Consider the following 20,297-nt stretch of genomic DNA (forward strand, 5'->3'; position numbering starts at 1 on the left):
TGCCCCCACGCCATCTGCGCTCGACCGGCTCCCCAGGAGCCCCGTGCCCCAAGCCTCAGCTCTGATGTACCTCTAAGCCCTTGGAATCCGTCTGGCTCTATCAGCCCAAGTATGGTCACTCAGTGCTACAGGACAGCAGCGTCTTTATTCCCATCTCAGAGAAGTCAGGTGTGGAAATGGCCTCAGGCTGACCCTCCTAACAGGCAGGAGGGCCAGTGTGCCAAGATGGAATGGGGGGGGGGGGGTGGGGTGGAGGGCAGGAGCTAGAGCAGGGTGGGCACTGCTACAGTGGCGGGGGGGGGGGGGTGCCACCAGGCCACCTACAGACGGGACTGATTTGCCTGCAGGTGGCACAATCAGCTAGCTCCACCCCGTGACCGGCAGTGTCAGGAGGCCACTGGGGGAGGGGAGGGGAGCTCCAGCACTCCAGGGCCTGGCCAGGGGAGGGGCGTGGGCAGCGCGGGCAGCCCACCCTCCACCACAGGCCCCACAGCCTCAGTTCGGGGCCTGAGTTCCCTGCCCTCTGGGCCGGTTGCTCCATTCAGGGACATGCCGAAGAGCCACATCCTGCAGTTGAGGCCAGGCCACGAGACCCTCCAGGACAACCCATGGAAGGGTCATCAGGGCAGATCACCCAGATCCTGCCACTTGCCAGGAGCTCCGCAGGGGCAGGGGGCCCACGGCCAGCTGAAGCCAAGTCTCTGTCCCGCAGCGGGCCGGGCCACCCTCCCAGACCGCCCGTGGCCTGCTGCCAGCTGGAGCACTGCAGCCATCCTGTCCCAAGGGAAGGACCTGGGTGCAGCTCCTCCTCAGCCAGGGCAAGGACACCCAGCCCCGTTCTCTTCTTGGGGCCTGGCAGGGTCAGGGCCCAGCTCCCTGTGGGTAGCCCCACCTAATGGCAGGTCAACCTGGGGACGAGACGGATGTGGCTGGCTTCACTGCACAGAGCAAGTCTTTGTGCAGTCTCTGCGTCGCCCCCCCAGCTGGCGGTGGTCACACGGCTGTCAGAAGGGCCCGCCCAGCTTCTCTGCTCCTGCCTCACGCAGCCAGCCCACCACGTCCCAACGCTCAGGCCCCCAGAACCCGGGCCACCCACGAAGGGGGCCCACCACCACAGTGTTCTCTGCCCCACGGGGGCGGTTCCTATAGGTGAGGGGATTCCCCGCCTGCCAACCCCTCCGGTCCTGTCCTCATTTCCTCACGCAGGGATGGGGCAGCCCTGGGGATTCCGGCCTGGAGGGAGAGCTGCAGTGCCGGGAAGGGGCAGGGAAGGAGGGCCTGGGGGCGGCCACGGCCAGTGCCCGCTCCCTACTTCCCGCTCAGCTCCCTGGCCCGGCAGGTGGCAGCCTCCACGGCGCTCATGGTGGCCGCCCGCAGCCCGCCCCGCTCCAGCGCGTGGAGCCCATAGATGGTGGTGCCGCCCGGCGTGCACACGTCTGTCCGCAGCTGAGCCGGGTGCTGCCCCTTCTGCAGCAACAACTTGGCTGTGCCCTGGGGAGAGGGGCACCGGCGGTGACTCGAGGGAGGCTCAGTCCCACTGTGTAGCCTGCTCGGCCTGCCATCCCAGATCCTAACTCAGGCTTCCCGGGCCTGCTGTCTCCCTTCCCGCTGCTCTGCAGACACCCCAGCCTATCCCTCTTCACACAGTCCCTGGGGGCGGCCCTCACTCACCAGCAGGGTCTGAGCAGCAATGCGGTGGGCCAGGCCACTGGGCATGCCCATCTTGATGGCACCTTCGGCCAAGGCCTCGGAGAAGGCACACACCTGCAGCAGTGAGGGGTGGGGACTGACAAAGCTGACGCTCTCCCTGGATGAAGCACCCAGTCTGGAGAAAGCGTAGAACCTTCAGAAACAAGGCCCAGAGCACTGGCCACCAGTGCAGGAACCCGGTCTGGCTTGAGCCCAGGGCTCCGACTGGAGGAGTCCTGAGCCTCAAAGGTGGGGAAGAGCAGAGATACAGGCAGCTCGGGGATCAAGCCATGTGATCCCAAAGGCAGGGGTCACTGCAGGGACTTGAAAAGGCTCCGCTCTGTCAAGGGCCGGCCTGGGGGGGCGGGGGATGAGACAACACTCACGAAGGCCACGCCGCTGCCACTGAGGCCGGTGTGGATGTCCACGTGGGCCTCAGGTACCTCCTCGCACTGCCCACAGGCCTCCAGCAGGGTCTGCAGGAGCTCGGCGTCGCTGTTTCCAGTGTGGCGGCCGCGGGCCATCACCATAGCGCCCTCTTGAACCACGCAGGGCAGGTTGGGGGAGATCCGCAGCACCCGTGTGGCCGGTGGCAGCAGCTGGCCAGAGAGAGGCAGGGGTCAGGGAACGGGTGGGGTCGGCGCTGCCAGGCAGGCCCTCGCCTCCGCCAGCTGTGGGCTCCCCTCCCCGGGTCCTGGGCGCGGTGCCAGGAGGAGCCTGAACCTCAGGCCCCTCGGCCCCCTGACCCCCTGTTCGGGCTGTCTGGAAGGCCAAGTGTCACATGTCTCGCCCATCCCGCCTCCCTAAAGGGCTAGAGTCAGGCTGGCACCAGTCTCGGATGGCAAGGGGTGGGAAGCAGAGCCTGGCCAGCAGAACTGACTCTGGGGGCAAAGCCTCACCTCCCACATAACCCCCACTCACCTCCTCCAGGGTACTCAGAGAGATCCCGGCGGCCACAGACACCAAGATGTGCTCAGTGGTTACCACGGGGGCCACCTCTGCCAGGACAGCTGGCAGGACATGGGGCTTGGTGGCAAAGAAGACTAACCAGCAGTTCTGCACAACCTCCTGGTTGGAGTGGGTGGTCTGGCAGCCCAGAGCCTGCAGTGGGGACAGCGGGATCATGGCGGGGTGAAGTGCGGCAGCCTCCCAGACCATGGCCCTTCCTGCTAGAGGCCACCCTGCATCCCCAGGGGTCCCCAGGGATCTCTCCTCCCATTGCAAACACCTGCACCAGCCCCCTCACAATGCCCAAGACTCACCCAGACCACGGGTTCTTGCTCAGGACCCAACCTGCACCTCACGGGCCTTGCTGATGTCAGGACCTCCTCACGCCCTCTGACCCCAGTGAGTGCCCACAACCATCTCTGCCCACCCCAATACACAGATACACGTGCACACACACACGCCCCGTTACTCCACCCTTGCTCTCCACAACCTTGACTTTCCTTCTAGTCTTTGACCTCCTCTTTCCCCAACCCAGACAGTCTCAAAAGTTCAGCTAACTAAGCAGCATCCCCTTGCCCCCAGGAAGTGTCTCAGAGGAACAGGAGCCAAGAGCCACCATGAGTCCCCTCTCCCCCCCACCAGGATAGCCTCGACTCAGAAGAGCCGGGGACCAGCTCACCCGGAAGCGGCAGAGGTTCCTGTCACTTGGTGCGCTGGCTAGTACGTGTTGAGCTTCGACTTTTCCTGGAGAGAAAGGCAAAGAGCAGAAGGGTCAGTGAGGAGGTGGGGTGGAAGGAAGGAACAGGGGCCAGCCTGGCCTGCCCCTCACCAAAGGGTCTCTCACACTCAGCCATGCCTGGGCCATCCTGGCCGCTGGCTGCCTGAGACTCTGTAAGAACCGAAGTGCGTGGCAGGGGTGTTCCACTCGGCCGGGACCAGCCAATCACGTCCATCCTGTGGTACTTGTCAGTCTCCACCACCCATCTGTGGCCGCGGCCGCAGGCCCCGCTAGACACAGGGGCCAGGAGCTTGCGTAGTCTCATGAGGACATGGATCTCAGGGGCCTATACCTCGAGGAACAGGAAGGCAGGGGAGGAGGGGTCCATGGTGGGTAGGGAGGCCAAACAGGGGCAAGCTTCCGGGGGAGCTGGGGGTATATCTGTGCTGGGATGTCCGAGCTGGGGCTAAGCGCCCATTTGGTAGAAATCATCTGCACCTGTCGGGTACAGGGCTGAGGAGATTAAGTTTCTGTAAGGTCTAACAGGAAGACAGAAGTGCACCCCACAACCCAAACACAAGGCCAGTTAGTCAGGACAATGACAAGTGCCATGCATTCCTACCACTACTGTGTTCAACACTGAATCTGCACCACCCTGGAAGGAAGGAGATACTGGCGGTTTTACAGGTAAAACACTTGAGAGTTTTGCAGTAAAGTATTTTCTGATGATTTTGACCCCACTGAACCTTGACTGTGGCTGAAGGGAGAAAGCCAGCCTATAATCTACACCTAAAGATTTCTAAATCCCGTGGAGTAAATTTAGGACAGCCTTGCTGCAAACCAGTGGTTCACCATCCGGGAAGTCTCTGCCCCTTTCCAACCCCAGGGGACTTGTGGCAACTGCTGGAGACAGTTTTGCCTCTCACAACAGGGGATGCTACTGACATCTAGTGGGAAGAGGCCAAGGACGCGGCTAAACACCCTACAATGTGAAGAATGGAGAATTATCCCACCCCAAATGTCCACAGTGCTGCGGAGGTTGTGAAAACCTGCAGCGCGACGCCAGAGTAGCGTCGGCAAACAAACAGGAAACAGGAGGCTCAAAGGTCAAGCAACTGGACCCAGGCAGACCAGGTAGTTAGTAGGAGATCCCGGGCTCTAAGCTAGGCTGTCCAAGAAAAATATCACTGAAGCCACGTAGAGAACTTCACACTTTCTAGTAGTCACATTAAACAAGTAAGGAAAATAGATGAAATCAATCGTAACATATTTGACTTAACATGATATAAAGAAAATGCTATTCTTCCAAAACTTCGTTTCAGTCAGCATTAAAAGTTACTAAAATATGTTACTTTCTCTTTTCTTGTGTGCTAAATCTTCCAAACCCGACGTAGATTTCATGCCATAAACTCACGCCACATCTCAACGCGAACCATCCACATTTCCATGGTGGGCGGTCTATGGCCCCATGTGGCTCCTGGCCAGTGCGGGGACAACCAACTCTAAGTCTCCTACGCACAGCCGTCCCCGCTGTGCTCACAGGGACGCAGGGTCCCCAGGAGCAGAGTCCGCCTTCCGCCCGGGCCCACGCCCGCCGGGCCGGACCCGCCCCGCTCCGCTCCCACGGTGCCCTCGCTCCTCGCCCAGGAGCTCTGCGGGATGCATCCCTCCACGCAGAGAAACCCTTCCCTCGCACAACCGGCCGGTGTCGGACGCCCGCTGGTCCCCAGGCCCAGGGACCCACGCGCCCCCACGCCCGAGGCCCCCACCTGCTCGAATGAAGCCCTGCGCGAGGGCCTCTGCCATACGCCCGGCGCCAACAAAGCCCACGCGTAACTGGTCCAGACCGGGAACCGCCACCACCGCCATCTCGCCACCGCCCCGCCAGGCCTTGCTCCGCCCCACGCCCTCGGCCCCGCCAATGGGCTACGCCGCCCCGCCCTGTCCTTGTCTATTGGCTGCCTGGACTTCACGCCCCGCCCACTCCCTTCCGGGCTCTGCGCCCTACCGCTCGACTAGCAGTACTGCTCCAGTCCCTCCCCGCGCTGCTCATTGGTCCGGGAGAGCGGGGCGCTGCGGCTCCGGGGGGCGGGGCGCCGCGCCCCATCTTCCACCGCGCGTTGGAGTCTGGCAGAAGCGCCGCGTCTGGCGAGGTGGATGAAGCTTCCGTGGCAGGATTCTGGAGGCCTGGTGTCGATCAGATCCTGATCGGAGCTTGAGAGACTACGTTCAGTGGCCAAGGGTTGGAAAAGGTGGGGGTTCCTCCGAGTCCTTCCGGAGGTCTGTGCCCTGGAGCGTGACTGGTTGGGTGTCCCTCGCGTGAACGCCGCAGAGTCCGGGAAACCACTGGCGCTGGACAGTTTAGCTTCCAGGTGAAAGCATCGTCCTGATTCCGATGAAGGGCCCGGGCGGGCGAGGTCCTGACCCTGGCCAATCATTACGACATGTCAGGAGCTAGGGAGTGGAGCCCTACCAGCCTTAGGCCGCTTTCTCTGGGTGGCAGCCACGTTCTCAGGGGCACCCAGGTTCTCTCTTTGGAACCTGGGAGTGGACTCGGGTGGGGAAAGCAGGGCTGCCTGGCCAGGGCTTGTTGTCAGCCCCTGTCCAAGCTTCAGCAGGTCCAGGTGACAGCATAACATTAGCACTGCCAGTGAAATGTGTGAATAGGGCATGCATTGACTGCATTAACGAAGTTCCTCCAGCCAGCCTGGATCTTGGTTTTCATGGGCCTCGCAGGTTGCTGCGATAAGGCAGGAGAGGTCTTCCTGAGGCCTTGCTCCCCAGCAGAGACCTGGCCCATCTTGTTGTTGGTCCTGGGGGAGATGGGAGTGCTTGGCCACCGCCAGGGCCCATGTTAGAAACTGATGGGAGGGTAGGGGTAGTAGTACTTGTTTTTCGTTTTTCGGTTTATTTATTTATTTTGAGAGAGAGAGCGAGTGAGCCTGGGGGAGGGGCAGAGAAGAGAGAAGAATCTCAAGCAGGCTCCACGCTGTCAGCACAAAGCCCAACTCAGGACTCGATCCCATGATCCTGGATCATGACCTGAGCTGAGATCAAGAGCAGGGTTCCTTTTTTTTTTTTTTTTTTATGTTTATTTTTGAGAGAGAGAACGCAAAAGGGGGAGGGGGAGAGAGAGGGAGACAACAGAATCTGAAGCAGGCTGCAGGCTCTGAGCTGTCAGCACAGAGCCTGACACGTGACTCAAACTCATGAACCGTGAGATTGTGACCTGAGCCAAAGTCAGACGCTCAACCGACTGAGCCATCCAGGCACCCCTCAAGAGCCGGCCTCTTAACCAACTAAGCCCCCCCGGGTGTCCCAAATGCTTGTAATCTTTAATTGGCATGGGAAAAATAAAGCTTGGAGAGTGAAGATTGTAGTTTTTCTGTTTGAGACTGCATTTTAAAAACGTTTTAGGGCGCCTCACAGTTGGGCATCCAACTCTTGATTTCAGCTTGACTCTTGGTTTTGGCTGGGGTGGTGATCCAAGGCCACGGGATCAGACTCCACACCTAGCGTGGAACCTGCTTGAGATTCTCGTTCTTTCCCTCTGCCCCTCCCCGCACGTATGCTCTCTCTCTCTAAAGTAAGTAAAATTTAAAAAAATGTTTGGTTACTCTAAACTCTACTTTGACACATTCTAAACTCTTCAACGATGAAATCCCCTCATTCACTCAGCACTGCCCCTGCAGGGTGTGAGTCCTGCTCCGAGGAAAGCCATGGAGCAGCAGACTGGGCCGCGGAACCCCTTCCTTGAGGACTTGCATTCTGGCTGGGGATGCAGCCCCTCTGTGACGCGCATGCACACACACACACACACATAGAACAGTACGGAGGATGGCTCAGGACACACAGCCACTCTTTGTGTCCTGCCAGGTGTGTGCAGGTCTCTGCTCTGCAGGGGCCTCCCTCTGTATGTGCGCACGTGGCTGGCTCAAGCTCCATCTCAGGCACCACCCCCTCCCTGAACTCCTGAGCAGAGCCTTCTTTGTTCACAAGGGCTGGAGCCCAGGGAATACAGGGCTGACCCACGTCCTAGACCTCAAGTCCTGGGGGGAGGAGCAGGCTCCCAGGTGCTCCCAGACGAGCACACAGGAGTCCCACAGCAGAGTGAGCACTCAGAGAAAGGAACACGTCAACTGAGGCCTAAAAGGTGGACAGGCACTGACATGAGGGTCCTGGACCAGCCCCAGCAGAGCCCTGTGGGATAAACACACAGCCTGATGGAGAAGGGGTGGGGACAAATGCCATGAAAGACCAGCTAGGTACAGGGACAGAGGTGGGAATTTGTGTGCCTGGCACTGAGAAGACAGCCAATACTGCCTGAACACAGGGAGGAATTAACATGGCAGGCACATCTGGGGTCAGAAGGAAGCTGGGGGCCACCTGCATGAGGATGGCCAAGGGTGACCCAGGAGAGAGGGGACCTGAGAGGAGGCGGGCCCAAAGCCAGGGAAGGTGTCTGGGTCCTGGGCTAGGCAGTACTGAGGGTTTTCAAGTTGGGTACTCCTGGGTCCACACCCCAGCACTGACTGGCTGGCTGGGGGACTCTGCTGTATTCCTGCTGAGAATGGGGAGGCCTGAGCTGCTCTCCCCTACCCACCTTTATGACAGACCCTCCTTTGTGACACCTTTGCTACTGTCCAGGGAGAAGGTCGGGCCAAGCCCCATCACAAGCTGCGACCTGATGGCTAGGGAGATGAGGGGTCAGGCCTGGCTCAGCTCTCTCTTGGGGTCCCAATCACCACCCTCCCCTTGGATCCATCCAGATGCCTACTCAGCCTGTCCAACTCCAGAACAACCTCATGCCCCAGGGTCCTGGGGCAAACAGGCAGGCCCCGGGGGTTCAGGCCACCCAGGCCTGCATATGACCTCATGTGGAAAGGCTAAGCGGTGGCCACAGCACCAGCTGGGACCACTAACAGGTGCTCTGCCCTGCACCCCCACCACTCGACTGTCCACTGCCTCCGCCCTGCAGCCTACCCAGGTCCAGCTGGCCATCCTAGCCCAGCAGCTTTCCGAGGAACCAGCAGGTGAATGGTGGGTCCTGGGGCCAGCCAGGCACAGGGAGGCAGTGCCCATGGTGGGAGGGACACAGCTGGCACAGAGCTGCTGGGGGTAGGCCTGGGAAAATAGACTTTATTGGCTCCCAGGGAATGGGAGAGCAGGATCAGAAGTGGACACACTTAGGACCCAGAGACTGGCATTGGGGAGCAAGGTGCCGGGCCTGGCCAGGCCTTGGTTTCCCTGAGGACAGACACGAATGGTGGCCTCACTGCACAGCTGCTCAGAGCCGCCCTGGCAGAGGGGTGAGAATGTGGCCCCCCGGTGCTGGCAGTGCCCTTGGCTCCCGGCACGGTCTGAGGGTGTCATCTCTGGGGCTTCGGGGGCAGCCGGCACCTGCTCCCACACCGTGCTTCACTTCCGGGCCTGTTCGTAGTTGTGGGTAAACCAGGCACAGGTCTCCTTCACAGCTGCAGAGGTGGGCGGGTGACAGGTGGTGGCAGGTGAGGGCCGAGGCTGCGCTGACCTCCACTGGAGGAGATGCGGAGGGTGGAGACCCCAGGACACTGGCAGTCACCCCTTCTGGGTCCTACCTCCCCGACAAGGGTTTGGACACCAAATCTACAGGGTGTCTTCAGCTCCAAGCAAGGAAGCCACTGCTTAAGGAGGGGCAGGAGTGACCCAAAGCCAAGAAGGAGGGGCTGGGAGGTCCCGAGGGAGGGGGTAGGAGAGCCACGGGAGGGCCGGGGGCTCACCCTGCTTGAAGGGTGTAAACCGGAAGTCGGGCAAGTAGGTCCGAAGCTTGCCGTTACTGGCCGTCTTCTTGAACTGCCCATCTGACTTGCTTGTATCAAACTAGGTGCCCAGTCAAGGCCACAGCACAAGGGGCACCCACCCCACCAGCCTGCCCTTGAATCTGCCTTTCCCAGGGGAGCTTTGGGGACAGAAGAGCGCCCCTCCTCTCCAGCTGCCAGGCGAGAGCCATTCTGCATCCATCAGCCCCACAGCGTCCTGCCCCAGAGCCAAAGGATACAGTGACCTCTCCGCGGAAGTCCATGGCCTCCACCACGGCTTCGGCTGCCTCCTGGATAGAGACCTCATCCTCCTCGCCCACTGTGGGGAGCGGGGGGGACCAACAGCCAGGTGAGGCCTCCTCCACCCGGCCTTGCAGCTACCCAGCCCCCCGCCATACTCCCATTCCCAGCCCCAGCTGCCCTCGGCACAGACGTGGGTTCTGCCCCGGGGCAGGGGCAGTGGGACCACAGGGTGCCCACCTGACAGGATGATGGGTTCCACCTCGTCGTACTCCCGCAGGACCCAGATGAAGAGCCGAGCCAGGTCCTGGAAGTCAGACAGGGTCAAAGGACACAAGTCACGGCCACCTGGAGCCACAGGCCACCTCTCTTGGGTGGCCCTGTTCGGTGAGGGCACAGCCTGGGCTCCCCGGGGGGGAAGTCTCTCCCTTTGGGCAGCTTAGCCACCCCAGCCTACCTGACAGAGAGAGTCTTATCTTTCACTGAGCTCAGAGCTGCACCCAGCGACTCCCATGGGGCCAGGCACCTATAGGGACCCAGCGAGGACCAGTGGCTGCTGTTCCAGAGGCTCAGCCTGGACCCTCACTCCTTTCTGGGGCTCCCTCACACTATGGCCTTCCCACAGCCAGCATGGCAGGCCAGAGAACATTCTAGTAGAGAGCTAGGCCCAGTCCTGCACAAACCAGTGAGTAGATGAACTGCCTCCGTGGCTTGCCAGTGCCCCACACCGTCAGGGCTGAGCCGCTGCCTGCAGATTCAGGGAGGGGGCAGGTGTCAGAGGGGACTCCACCAGCCACCCCCCAGCCTCCCCCACCCCCACCCCCCACCCCCCCGGACCTCACCAAGCAGGCACTCACTCTTAGCCAGGTGCACCTTGTGGATGAGGCCGGGCAGCACGTGGCCGTCCTCGATGTTGAAGTTGTCGTGGGGCCCGAAGACGTTGGTTGGGATGACGGCGGTAAAAGTGCAGCCGTGCTGCTGGAAGTAGGCCCTGCAGGGTCACAGCGTCTCTTGCGGCGCTCGCCTGGGACCGCTGACCCCACCACACCCGCCCTGGCCTCTGAGGGGGGGAAAACCGAGGCCCGCAAAGAGAGGGCACGATGCTTGGGAGCTGTGCCAAGGTACCCACTGGGCCCTCCTCCCTTTTCCTGTCCGGCCTCAGCCGGGCCAGCGGGCGGACGACCTGTTCTGCACGTCGATCATCCTCTTGGCGTAGGAGTAGCCAAAATTGCTGTTGTGCGGCGGCCCATTGTGGATCTAGGGGAGCAGAGGCAGGCTTTGCTTTCCTGGCCCCGCCCCACTGGCCCCGCCCCCCGTTGGCCCCGCCCCTCACCATAGTCTCGTCAATAGGGTAGGTGGTCTTGTCCGGGAAGATGCAGGTAGACAGGCAGGAGACCACCTTGCGCACGCCCACCTCGAAGGCCGAGTGCAGGACGTTGTCGTTGATGTGAATGTTTTTCCTCTGGCGTGGGGGTGAGGGGGGTGGGCAGGGCAGATTCAAGCCCCTCTGAATCTGCTGGCAGGACCCCAGCCCTTACCTGCTCCTCCAGGGACAGAAGCAGGACACACCCTGGCCCCTCCCACGAGGGCAGCACCTGAGCCAGTTTATCCTAACTGCTCCTGGGGACAAGGCTAGACCTCCCAGCGTAGACCTCCCAGCAACCATGCCCCCTCTGGGCCTGTTACATCCTAGGCAGGCAGTCCTTTGACCCCCCCCCCTCCCCACCCTTGGGGCCGTGGGGTGGGGCCGGCTGGAGGAGAGGACCACATTCCCTAGCTCAGGGCTGGGCCTTACCCTCACAGGCTGCTGAGGGCAGGCCCGATCTAGCCCCCAACAAGGGTGGAGACAAGGGGCCCCTCCACTCCCCTAGCCCAAGGAGACTACCCAACTTTATCAGCCGGTAGCAGTGAAGCTTTGAGCAGCCCCACCCCTCCCCAGACCCCACTTTCCCCAGACCCTGGGATGAGACTGGGCATGAGATGGCCCAGACATTTGGAGGTGGAGAGGCTTCGACTAGGCAGCTTTCTTGGATGACTGGCCTGAGACAAGGAAAGCCCTGGGGTGGGGCGCCCCGGGGCAGAATCTGATCTGAGCCTCTGCCATCCCTGCGCCATAAAGACCAGATGCCCAGCAATGGTGGGTCCAAGCCTCAGGGGCGCAGCCTGGCAGGAGCAGGGCTATAGGCAGAACCTTGCTCCCCTCCTGCCCCTTCCACCACATCCCAGGCCCCCAGGTCAGACACCTCAGACCCTGAGCCCAGCTCACACCTCTGTGCCCCAGAATGCATGGTGGGCCTGGTTCAGCGCAGCTGGACCAGAGATCCTGGGAGCAGAAGGGTCTAGAGACCTGGGGGGGCTCAGCGGGTAGAAACCAACCCTATCGAAGTCAAACAGCGAAGGCTGGCTACTCTCAGTTCCTCCAACCCACAGTCAACTCCATGGCTTTTCCTGTGGGGCCAAATGCCCCCACCCACCTGTATGCCCATCTGCCTACAAAGCGAGTGTGGGTCACCGGGGACCCCATGGGGACTTGCCCCCACCAGGCTGTGCCAAGCCCTGACCCTCAGGGACTTCCTGGGGCCGACAAATGAACATGAAAAGCCAACAAGAAGTTCCCAGTGCTCCACGGGGCCCTCTCACTTACCCAGAAGTCCAAATTGTATTTGATATTCCGGAACAGGCCCCCCACCATTGCAGCAAGGTGGATGACATGTGTGGGCCGGACCTTTTCAAACAGGGCTCGGGTCTGTGCAGCATCCCTGGGAGGAGCCGGGGAAGGAACTAGCACCCTGGGGGTGGGGTAACGGGGGCAGGAGTAGACAGGGCTGATGGCAGGAAAGGCTGCCACAAAGGAAAGTGGCCCGTGCAGGCGCTGGCCGGTATGAGGGTGTGGACCTCCAGAAGAGATAGGAGGATGTTTGCCTAGGAACAGAGCTGCACACACCCGAGCCAGGCCAGACACCTGGCAGGGAGGACCCAGACCGGAGGCTACCAGGCTCAGGGACAGGCCTGGCCTGGAGCTCTGGGTCTAGAGAGGGTGTGGGTGAGTGTGCTCCAGGGATGGGTCCACTTACGTGAGGTCAGCATCCTTGGAGGAGACGAACACCCAGTCCTCTCCAGGCAGCCCAGCTCCATCTGCTACCACCTCTTGGATGGCTCTGCCCACCAGCCCAGAGCCACCTGTCACTAGGATTCGCACTGACCCCCCAGGCTCACTCATGTTGGCTGCACCTGTGGGGGCAAATGGTGGGAGGCATATGGAGCCCCACTCCCTGGAGATGTCCCTGCGTGGGGCACTGCCCTTGGTTAGCACTGGGCCCCAGGGCAACTGTCCAAAGGCTAGACCAGGGTTTCCTGGGGCAACTGGGACAGGATGAGACCCGCAGGGGAGGAGAGAGAGCCTGCTGGGGACCACCCGAGTCTCCCCCTCCCCGCCCCATTCCCTAGGAAGCCTTCTGCCTAGAAGCTCACAGGCCATAGACAAGGAAGAGGAGAGCCCGTGTTTGCAGTCCGGTGCCCAGTGGCAGCCAGCTGCTCCAGGAGAGCCTCTGCCAGCCTAGTTCCTCCTAGGCAGGTGGCACTTCCGGCTCAGAACTGGACAAGCCTCGGGGCGCCACCACCCTCAAGAACCCTAGCCTAGGGGCTGGAAATCTGCTCGGACCCCTACAGGACGGCTCTGACCCAGCTGCAGGGCCTGATGGCCGGCATCAACCGGAGGGGATACTGCCGCGACATTGGCTGCTCCCGACCGCGCCTATAGTCCAGCAGCAGGTCGGTGGGGAAACACCACCGCGGCCGGGACTCCTCCCACGCCCCGTTCCTCTCCCAGATCCCCGGGACACCTCCACGCCCTCGGAGTCCCCACACCCCTCAGGGTTCTGCGGCTGTCACGGAACATCGAGAGCCGGAGCCGCAGCTCGCCACGCCGGGTCCCCGCCGGGATCCTCGGCGCCGCCGCGCGGCGTCTCACCTGTGCACGGCCCCACCTGCCCGTCGCCCGAAGAGCGGCTTCCGGCAGCGGATTGAGCGTCCAGCCGCGTGCAGGGGCCAGGTGGAGGGGGCGGAACCGGGAGGGACCCGGCGGGCACTCCCGCGGCACTCTGGGAAATGCAGTCCCGGGGGCGCCCCGGGCGCTGCCGGGAAGTGGAGTCCGGGAACGCGCAGCCGCCTGGGAAATGTAGTTCTCGGTGCTCCGCCTCCCCGAGGCCTCAGGGGGGTACCGGACAGAGAGACCCCGTTTGCTCCGCCGGGGCGGGTGGGTGGTGGGAGAGCCGCGGAGGCCGCGTGTACGCGGAAACTCCGCAGCATCAGAAAGGGGGAGCGGCAGGCGCCCGGCCGCGGTTGCAGGACAGCGACCGGCCGCGGGCCGGCCTCGGGGGCTGAGGCGCGAGCTGCGGGGTCCGAAGGGCAGACCGCGGCCGGCGCGCTGGCCGGCGCCGTCCTTCGAGCGCCGCGGGGACGGGCGGGTCTCGGACCTCCGGGTATCGGGGTGAGAGGTCGCGTGGAGGCCCACGGGCCTTCTCGCTAAATGCAGATATTTAACAGCAACCGACCTTGCTAACACGCTGGCAAACAGAATGTGCTGTGCCCTCCGACCTTGACAACATATTATTATGAAAATATATTCCATTTAAAAAACATCCATAAATTTGGGGGCGCTTGGGTGGCTCACTGGGTTAGGCTGGCTCAGGTCATGATCTTATGGTTCCCGGTTGGAGGCCCACCTCCGGCTCTGCGCTGACAGCGGGGAACCTGCTCGGGATACTCGCGCTCTCTCTCTCTCTCTCTCTCTCTCTCTCTCTCTCTCTCTCTCTCTGCCCCTCCCCTGCTCCTCTCTCTCTGTCTCTCCCTTGCACGTGCTTTTTTTTTCTGTCTCTCTCTCAAAATAAATAAACTTTAAAAATAAACAAATTTTATATACCTAGAAGTCAAGAAACTGTCAGAGACGGACGAATAATTAGCACTGCTAATGGGGCGCCTGGGTGGCCCAGTCCGTTGAGCTTGGACCCCAGCTCAGGTCACCATCTCCAGGATCGCTCTGCTGTCAGCCTGTCAGTGCAGAGCCGGGAGCCCGTTTCAGATTCTCTGTCTCTCTCTGTCCCTCCCCCACTTGCGTTCTCCCAAAAATAAAAAAAAAAAATTAAAAAAAAACAACATACCGCACTTCCCACACTGCTGCATAGTCATCCTATATAATTTAGTTTTCTTGTCTGCATTTCACCAGTTACTAAGCCAGATGTTATAATCAAAATTTGTCACATAATTTGTATTCTTTTGACCACAATGCCACATCAGACGGTCTTTCCTAAGTCTTTGTAGTTTTCTGGGTTTCTTTTTTTGTTTTTTAGTTTGCTTCGATTTGGAGAAACTGCTTTGCTGAGGCCGTAGCAGCTGGAATTGACAAGAAAAATCCATAAAGCAGTATTTAGATTCAGAAATGGACCGAGGATTTTTACATATCACACTCCCATACTCTAAGAGGGTTGCATATGGTAATGTATTGGTATTGCAGAAAATGCTAGCAAATGCTTTCAGATTTAAAATCGTCCCCCGCTACGGAGTGTCATTTACTATCACAGCAATGCAATATTTCGTAAGCTCTTTCACATTTTCTGATGCTGGAATATTATAAAGAAGACAAAAAATAGCAAATGACATCCAATTTACAATTCTTTAAAAAAAAATAATAATGTTTATTCATCGTTGAGACACAGACAGAGACAGAGTGTGAGCGGCCGGGGGGCAGAGAGAGAAGGAAACGGAATCCGAAGCAGGCTCCAGGCTCTGAGCTGTCAGCACAGAGCCCGATGCAGGGGCTTGAACTCCTGAACCGTGAGATCCTGACCTGAGCTGAAATTGGACGCTCAACTGACTGAGCCTCCCAGGGCACCCCTATTTACAACTCTTCTTGGTAGTATAGTTTCATCTGTAACAATCAGAAAATCATTTCTACTAAAATTACATTTGGGCTTATTTTTGTGAGAATGTTCTCCTTGGTGGTCATGCAAACATTTTTGTTTCTCGTTGTTTCCATTTCACATATTTATCGGAATGTAACTCTTGTGTGTTTCATGTTCTGTTTCTGTCAGTTTAGAAAAACACTTTCTCTAAAAGTAAACAATCCATTTTAAAACTCCGTTTGAAAGTGGAATTATCAACCTTAGCTCTCTTTAGGGTTCAGTCAGCTTTACAAATATCAGAAACAACCAATAACAGTTCATATCAAATCGCTGAGGCAGCACGAATTCAAAACTGATCTTCTTTTCTAGGAAAGACAGTCGGTTCTTGTGAGCACCTTTTGTGTGCCTTCTCTCTTAGAGCTTCCACATGTTTAACACCAAACCTAATTCCTTTAGTGTTTAGCCCCAGATCCCGGGATGTGTCTTAGGCAGGGAGAGATTCAAGGTCAAAATCGATCCATATTTCATCAAGGTGTTCTATTTCTGGGCTAAATCAAAAAACACCCTGATTTTGAGTTATTTTAAGGAGCATTAACAGCACGACTGAGGCCACACCTCAAGCACAGATAAAATGATGCTCCACAGAGGACACAGTAATACATCTAGTTTTCCAGCCTAAGTTCTGGCTGGTTCACCTTTTTCTCTACTAACCATTTTAGTTCCATTTTCTTAGGTTTGCCTTCAACAATCTTTTAAATCCGTGCATATGGTTCAAGGTTTTTTATTTTTATTTTTAATTTTTTTAACATTTATTTTTGAGAACCAGAGAGAGAGCATGAGTGGGGGAAGAACAGAGAGAAAGGGAGATAGAGAATCTGAAGCAGGCTCCAGGCTCTGAGCTGTCAGCACAGAGTCCAACGTGGGGCTCGAACCCGTGAACCCTGAGATCAGGACCTGAGCCGAAGTCAGATGTTTGACTGAGCCCCAGGTGCCCCCAAATTCAAGGTTTAAAAAAAAAAAAAGCTTTTCACTTAAGTCAAAACCTGAGCCACTTCAAAATGAGTAAAATCAGTGAAATACTTATCAAGTTTTCATTTTCATTTTTGGAAGTTCATCATTATAGATAATACACATTGGTTGTTGGGGTGTCTGGGTGGCTCAGTTGGTTAAGTGTCAGACTCTTGATTTCAGCTCAGGTCATGATCTTACAGTTTGTGAGTTCGAGTCCCGAGTTGGGCTCTATGCTGACAGCATGGAGACTGCTTGGATTCTCTCTCTCCCTCTCTCTCTGCCCCTCCCCTGCTTGCTGTCTCTCTCTCTCTCTCTCAAAAATAAAACAAAAAAAATTTTGAAGAGCAGGATATCTGTGGGTTGTACAGGGGAAGTTGAATGGTGGAGGCACTTAGGTAAGAAAAAAGGTAAACTAGCGAGTCAGATCTTTCTTGCTTTCCTTCCTGTTCCAATCTGGGATTTTAAGAGTACCCAGAAATTAATGCAGAATTTGCAATAGTGGCTGAGGAATATTTTGCAACATCAATTCATATTTGTCTTAAATCTACATATATGTACGCATAGATGAAACACACATTTGACTTAAGGAAAGGACTGGGAACAAGCAAAATACGGTTTTAGGGATTGATTTAAAAAATTATTGAGGGCAAGTAGATACCACTGGCACCGATATGGTTGGAGAAAATAAAAGTGAACGAGCCAGAAATTTTGGCCAAAAAAGCAGGAGCATTTTTTGTGCGACATGTCATGTCACAGGGAGACCTGACTTTAACTGTACTGATCATGATGACATTCTCTAGATCGAACACAGTATTTTCCAGATCTGCCCAAAGCTGAAACGTCTTGGAAAACCACATCACATTTGACCTTGTCATCAACCTTGGACATGTGATAGGAGTGCTGACTATGGGCTTCACATATATTTAATTTAGATAGCGGAAGGCTGAAGACCTAAGCAAGACAGCGGAAGGTTCCCAAAGAGCAAATCACGGTCCCAAGTGGCAAACAGAGTTACTTTTTTTTTAACCTTTTTTTAATGTTTATTTATTTCTGAGACAGAGCATGAGTGGGGGAGGTGCAGAGACAGAGGGAGACACAGAATCAGAAGCAGGCTCCAGGCTCTGAGCTGTCACCACAGAGCCTGACACGGGGCTTGAACTCGGGAACGGTGAGATCATGGCCGAGGCCGAAGTCAGACGCCCGACCAATTGAGCCACCCAGGCACCCCAATCTTGTCCATGTTTTAAGAGAGGCAGTCCTGTCTCCACTCAGGCATCTGTGAGGCCTTGTCCTCCGGGAAGCTTTCCTTGCCTTGCTGAGGGGGCCCAGGGGCACAGCCCCTTTTCCAACTTCTGATTGTTACAATTCCCTGTGAATCCTCACTCCCTGCATCTCACCCCTTGTGAATATCGTCCTTCCTCAACTTCCTTCAGATTTTCTTTTGCTTCTAAAACCTTGCTCTGGCTGGGCTATTATGATAGTCATCACAACCCAGACGTGGCCTTAAGGTCCACCTTGCAATGCAGGGAGGGGGCAGCTGCCAGCCGCTAAGCAGAGGGTGGGTCTCTGAGGCAGCTGACTGGTCCCCTTGCATGGTGTTTCTCATCTGCCACTAAGTTCTCATGGCAACGAGGGCTCTGCAGCCAGACTCCAGTATCAGAGAGCTAGTCTGGGGGGGGGGGGGCGGGCAACAGGAATTAACTCCTGCAGGAGCCTGGTGAGCAGAGGCAGGTGGCCCTCCCACAGTGCTAACCCCCCAGGCATCCTCACAGTGTCCTTCCTGGGAGCCGGGCCTGTAAGAGAAGCCATGCAACCCCAGCGAGGTTTTGGATGGAATTGAGATTAAGCATATGCTGTGTCTTGGGCACCTGTGCTGGGTGAAGGTGGCATTTCTGGAGGCCTCAGCCAGGACAGCTCCCACTGCCCCTGCAGATCCAGGAAAGGCTCTACTCCCAGCCAGCCTCCCTCTCCTCTACGGGGAGCCCAGGGTCCCACTGACCAGCCCTGCTTCACGGGTCCCCCAGGCCTGTGCTGAAGGTTGGGAGAGGTCTGGCTCTGCTCTGACCCCTTAGCTTCAACATCATCCTATTTCTAAGTCTCTTTGAATTCTTTTGAAGTCATCTCTACCCCCATCGTGGAGCTAGAACTCATGACCCTGAGATCGAGAGCCACATGCTCTATAGAGCAAGCCGGCCAGCCAGGCGCTCCCTAAATCTTTTTTTGTTTGTTTGTTTTTAAGTTTATTTATGTTGAGAGGGAGGGAGAGAGTTTCAAGCAGGCTCCTTGCTGTCAGCACAGCGCCCAGTGTAGGGGTTGAACCCACGAACTGTGAGATCATGACCTGAGCCGAAATGAAGAGTCAGATGCTGAACTGACTGAGCCACACAGGCGCCCCCCCGCCAAGTCTCAAATACGGATGGGGGGGGGGGGTTCTGTGCAGTCCTCCTTTGCTGGCCAGCTGACAACCTGCATCGCGTGATTACATTGTGTGTAACCTCCTATGTATCATGAGGCCATCACTTCAAAGTTTACTCACACACCTCCACTCACTGTGGCTGCAACACTCATTTCTTTTCTTTTCTTTCTTTTTTTTTTTTTTTTTTTTTTTTTTAGAGAGAGAGAGAGAGTGCGTGGGGGGAGGGCAAAGGGAGAGAGAGAATTCCATGCGAGCTCCGTGCTCGGCGCAGACCAGGATGTGGGGCTTGATCTCATGACCACAAGGCCGTCACCTGAGCTGAAATCAAGAGTTGGAAGCCCAACCGACTGAGCCCCCCCAGGCGCCCGTCGTGTCTTTTCAGTACGATTACTCTCAAGACACTTTTCTCCGACAGGACAGTGTGTACAAGGGCGGGGTGTTTAACTCACTTTATGGGGAAACTGGCTCACCATATGGAAAAGAGTCAGATTCCAACATCTCATCATATTCAGAAATAAATTCCAGATGGCTGGAAGACCTAAGCATGGAAAGTAAAAGCGTTAAACCTCCCTGAGAAAAGGGGCACCCAGCCAGCTCAGTCAGTGGAGCCAGCGACTCTTGACCTTGGGTTGTAAGTTCGAGCCCCACGTGTGTGTAGAGAGTACTTCAACATCTTAAAAAAACAAAAACAAAAACAAAAACAAAAACCCTCTCTGAGAGGAACGGACAGTGAACATCACAAAGGAAAAGAGACCCCAGGGCACCAGGGTTAGTAAGGGCACACAGAACTGTGGAGAAATAAAGGCAATACGTTTGCAGTACACGTAGCAGGCACATGATTTGTATCCACCCTAAAAAGCTCCTAGTCGCAAGGAAAGAGACAAGCTCAGCGGAAAAGCGGGCCAAGGTCATTTTAGTCCGTTAACAAGGGGCTCAAATGGCTAATAAGCACGAGGGATTGGCCTGACTAGCAATCAGTCGGTTCACTGAAGCAGCTAGAGGGGTGAGACCTGGGGGGAGGAGTGCAGGGGAGCATTGGGAGGATGGAGATGTTCTGTCTGGATCGTGGAGGTCACGTAGGAGGATACATTTGGCAGAGCTATTTATCACATGTACTCATTAAAAACAAATGCATCTGCTGCTAAGTTAGGTCTCACTGAATTTGAGAACAAAAACCAGGATGCTGCTTTTCACCCCTTAGATCGGCCAATTTCAGGCCAGATAAGGGTTGGTGAAGCTGCAGGGAACGGAGTCTCCCACTGCGATAGACGGAGCGAAAGTTAGAGGACAGCCACTGAAAAGCCAATGTGGCAACACGCTAACACTAAAATCTGCACATTTGGATCCCGTTTCTAGACCTGTCACCTAGAGAAATCCTTGCTCAGACACGGAAATACCGTACGCGGATGTGCTCTCTTCAATCACTCCCAACAGAGAAGAGTAGAAAACACACGGAACGTTCATCAATAAGGAGGGGTGGGGAGCAGTGTAGACACACGGCGGAATGCAGTGGGAGTGGGTGGACCAGACCCACTGTGTGTGTTAACATGGGGTGATTTTAAAACAATGCCGAGTAA

General features: G+C 57.1%; 2 protein-coding genes across 6 annotated transcripts; both read right to left on the minus strand.

Moving 5' to 3' along the window:
- Nucleotides 1-781: 781 nt before the first annotated feature.
- Nucleotides 782-5,269, minus strand: PYCR3 (pyrroline-5-carboxylate reductase 3). 5 transcript variants are annotated; one of them, XM_058699326.1, is made up of 6 exons: nucleotides 5,125-5,269; nucleotides 3,317-3,381; nucleotides 2,611-2,790; nucleotides 2,076-2,288; nucleotides 1,672-1,764; nucleotides 782-908 (listed from the first exon to the last, which is right to left on the minus strand). In XM_058699326.1, exons 1-6 carry the CDS (start codon nucleotides 5,222-5,224, stop codon nucleotides 810-812), a joined length of 750 nt encoding a protein of 249 aa, XP_058555309.1. In that variant the 5' UTR covers nucleotides 5,225-5,269; the 3' UTR covers nucleotides 782-809. The 5 variants fall into 5 exon arrangements, with proteins under 5 accessions (XP_058555309.1, XP_058555308.1, XP_058555305.1 ...); XM_058699325.1 differs by having other exon boundaries at nucleotides 785-1,491; XM_058699322.1 differs by having other exon boundaries at nucleotides 785-1,491; nucleotides 1,672-1,825.
- A 3,205-nt stretch (nucleotides 5,270-8,474) lies between these two features.
- Nucleotides 8,475-13,481, minus strand: GFUS (GDP-L-fucose synthase). Its single transcript, XM_058699328.1, has 11 exons — nucleotides 13,364-13,481; nucleotides 12,468-12,624; nucleotides 12,038-12,152; nucleotides 10,727-10,855; nucleotides 10,577-10,650; nucleotides 10,251-10,384; nucleotides 10,077-10,141; nucleotides 9,634-9,700; nucleotides 9,393-9,472; nucleotides 9,115-9,214; nucleotides 8,475-8,829 (listed from the first exon to the last, which is right to left on the minus strand). The coding sequence occupies exons 2-11, from the start codon at nucleotides 12,611-12,613 to the stop codon at nucleotides 8,774-8,776; spliced, it is 966 nt and encodes a 321-aa protein (XP_058555311.1). The 5' UTR covers nucleotides 12,614-12,624; nucleotides 13,364-13,481; the 3' UTR covers nucleotides 8,475-8,773.
- Between the last annotated feature and the right edge of the window lie 6,816 nt (nucleotides 13,482-20,297).

The sequence above is a fragment of the Neofelis nebulosa genome, chromosome 14 (genome assembly GCF_028018385.1).
Source record: "Neofelis nebulosa isolate mNeoNeb1 chromosome 14, mNeoNeb1.pri, whole genome shotgun sequence".
Classification (NCBI taxonomy): Eukaryota; Metazoa; Chordata; class Mammalia; order Carnivora; family Felidae; genus Neofelis; species Neofelis nebulosa.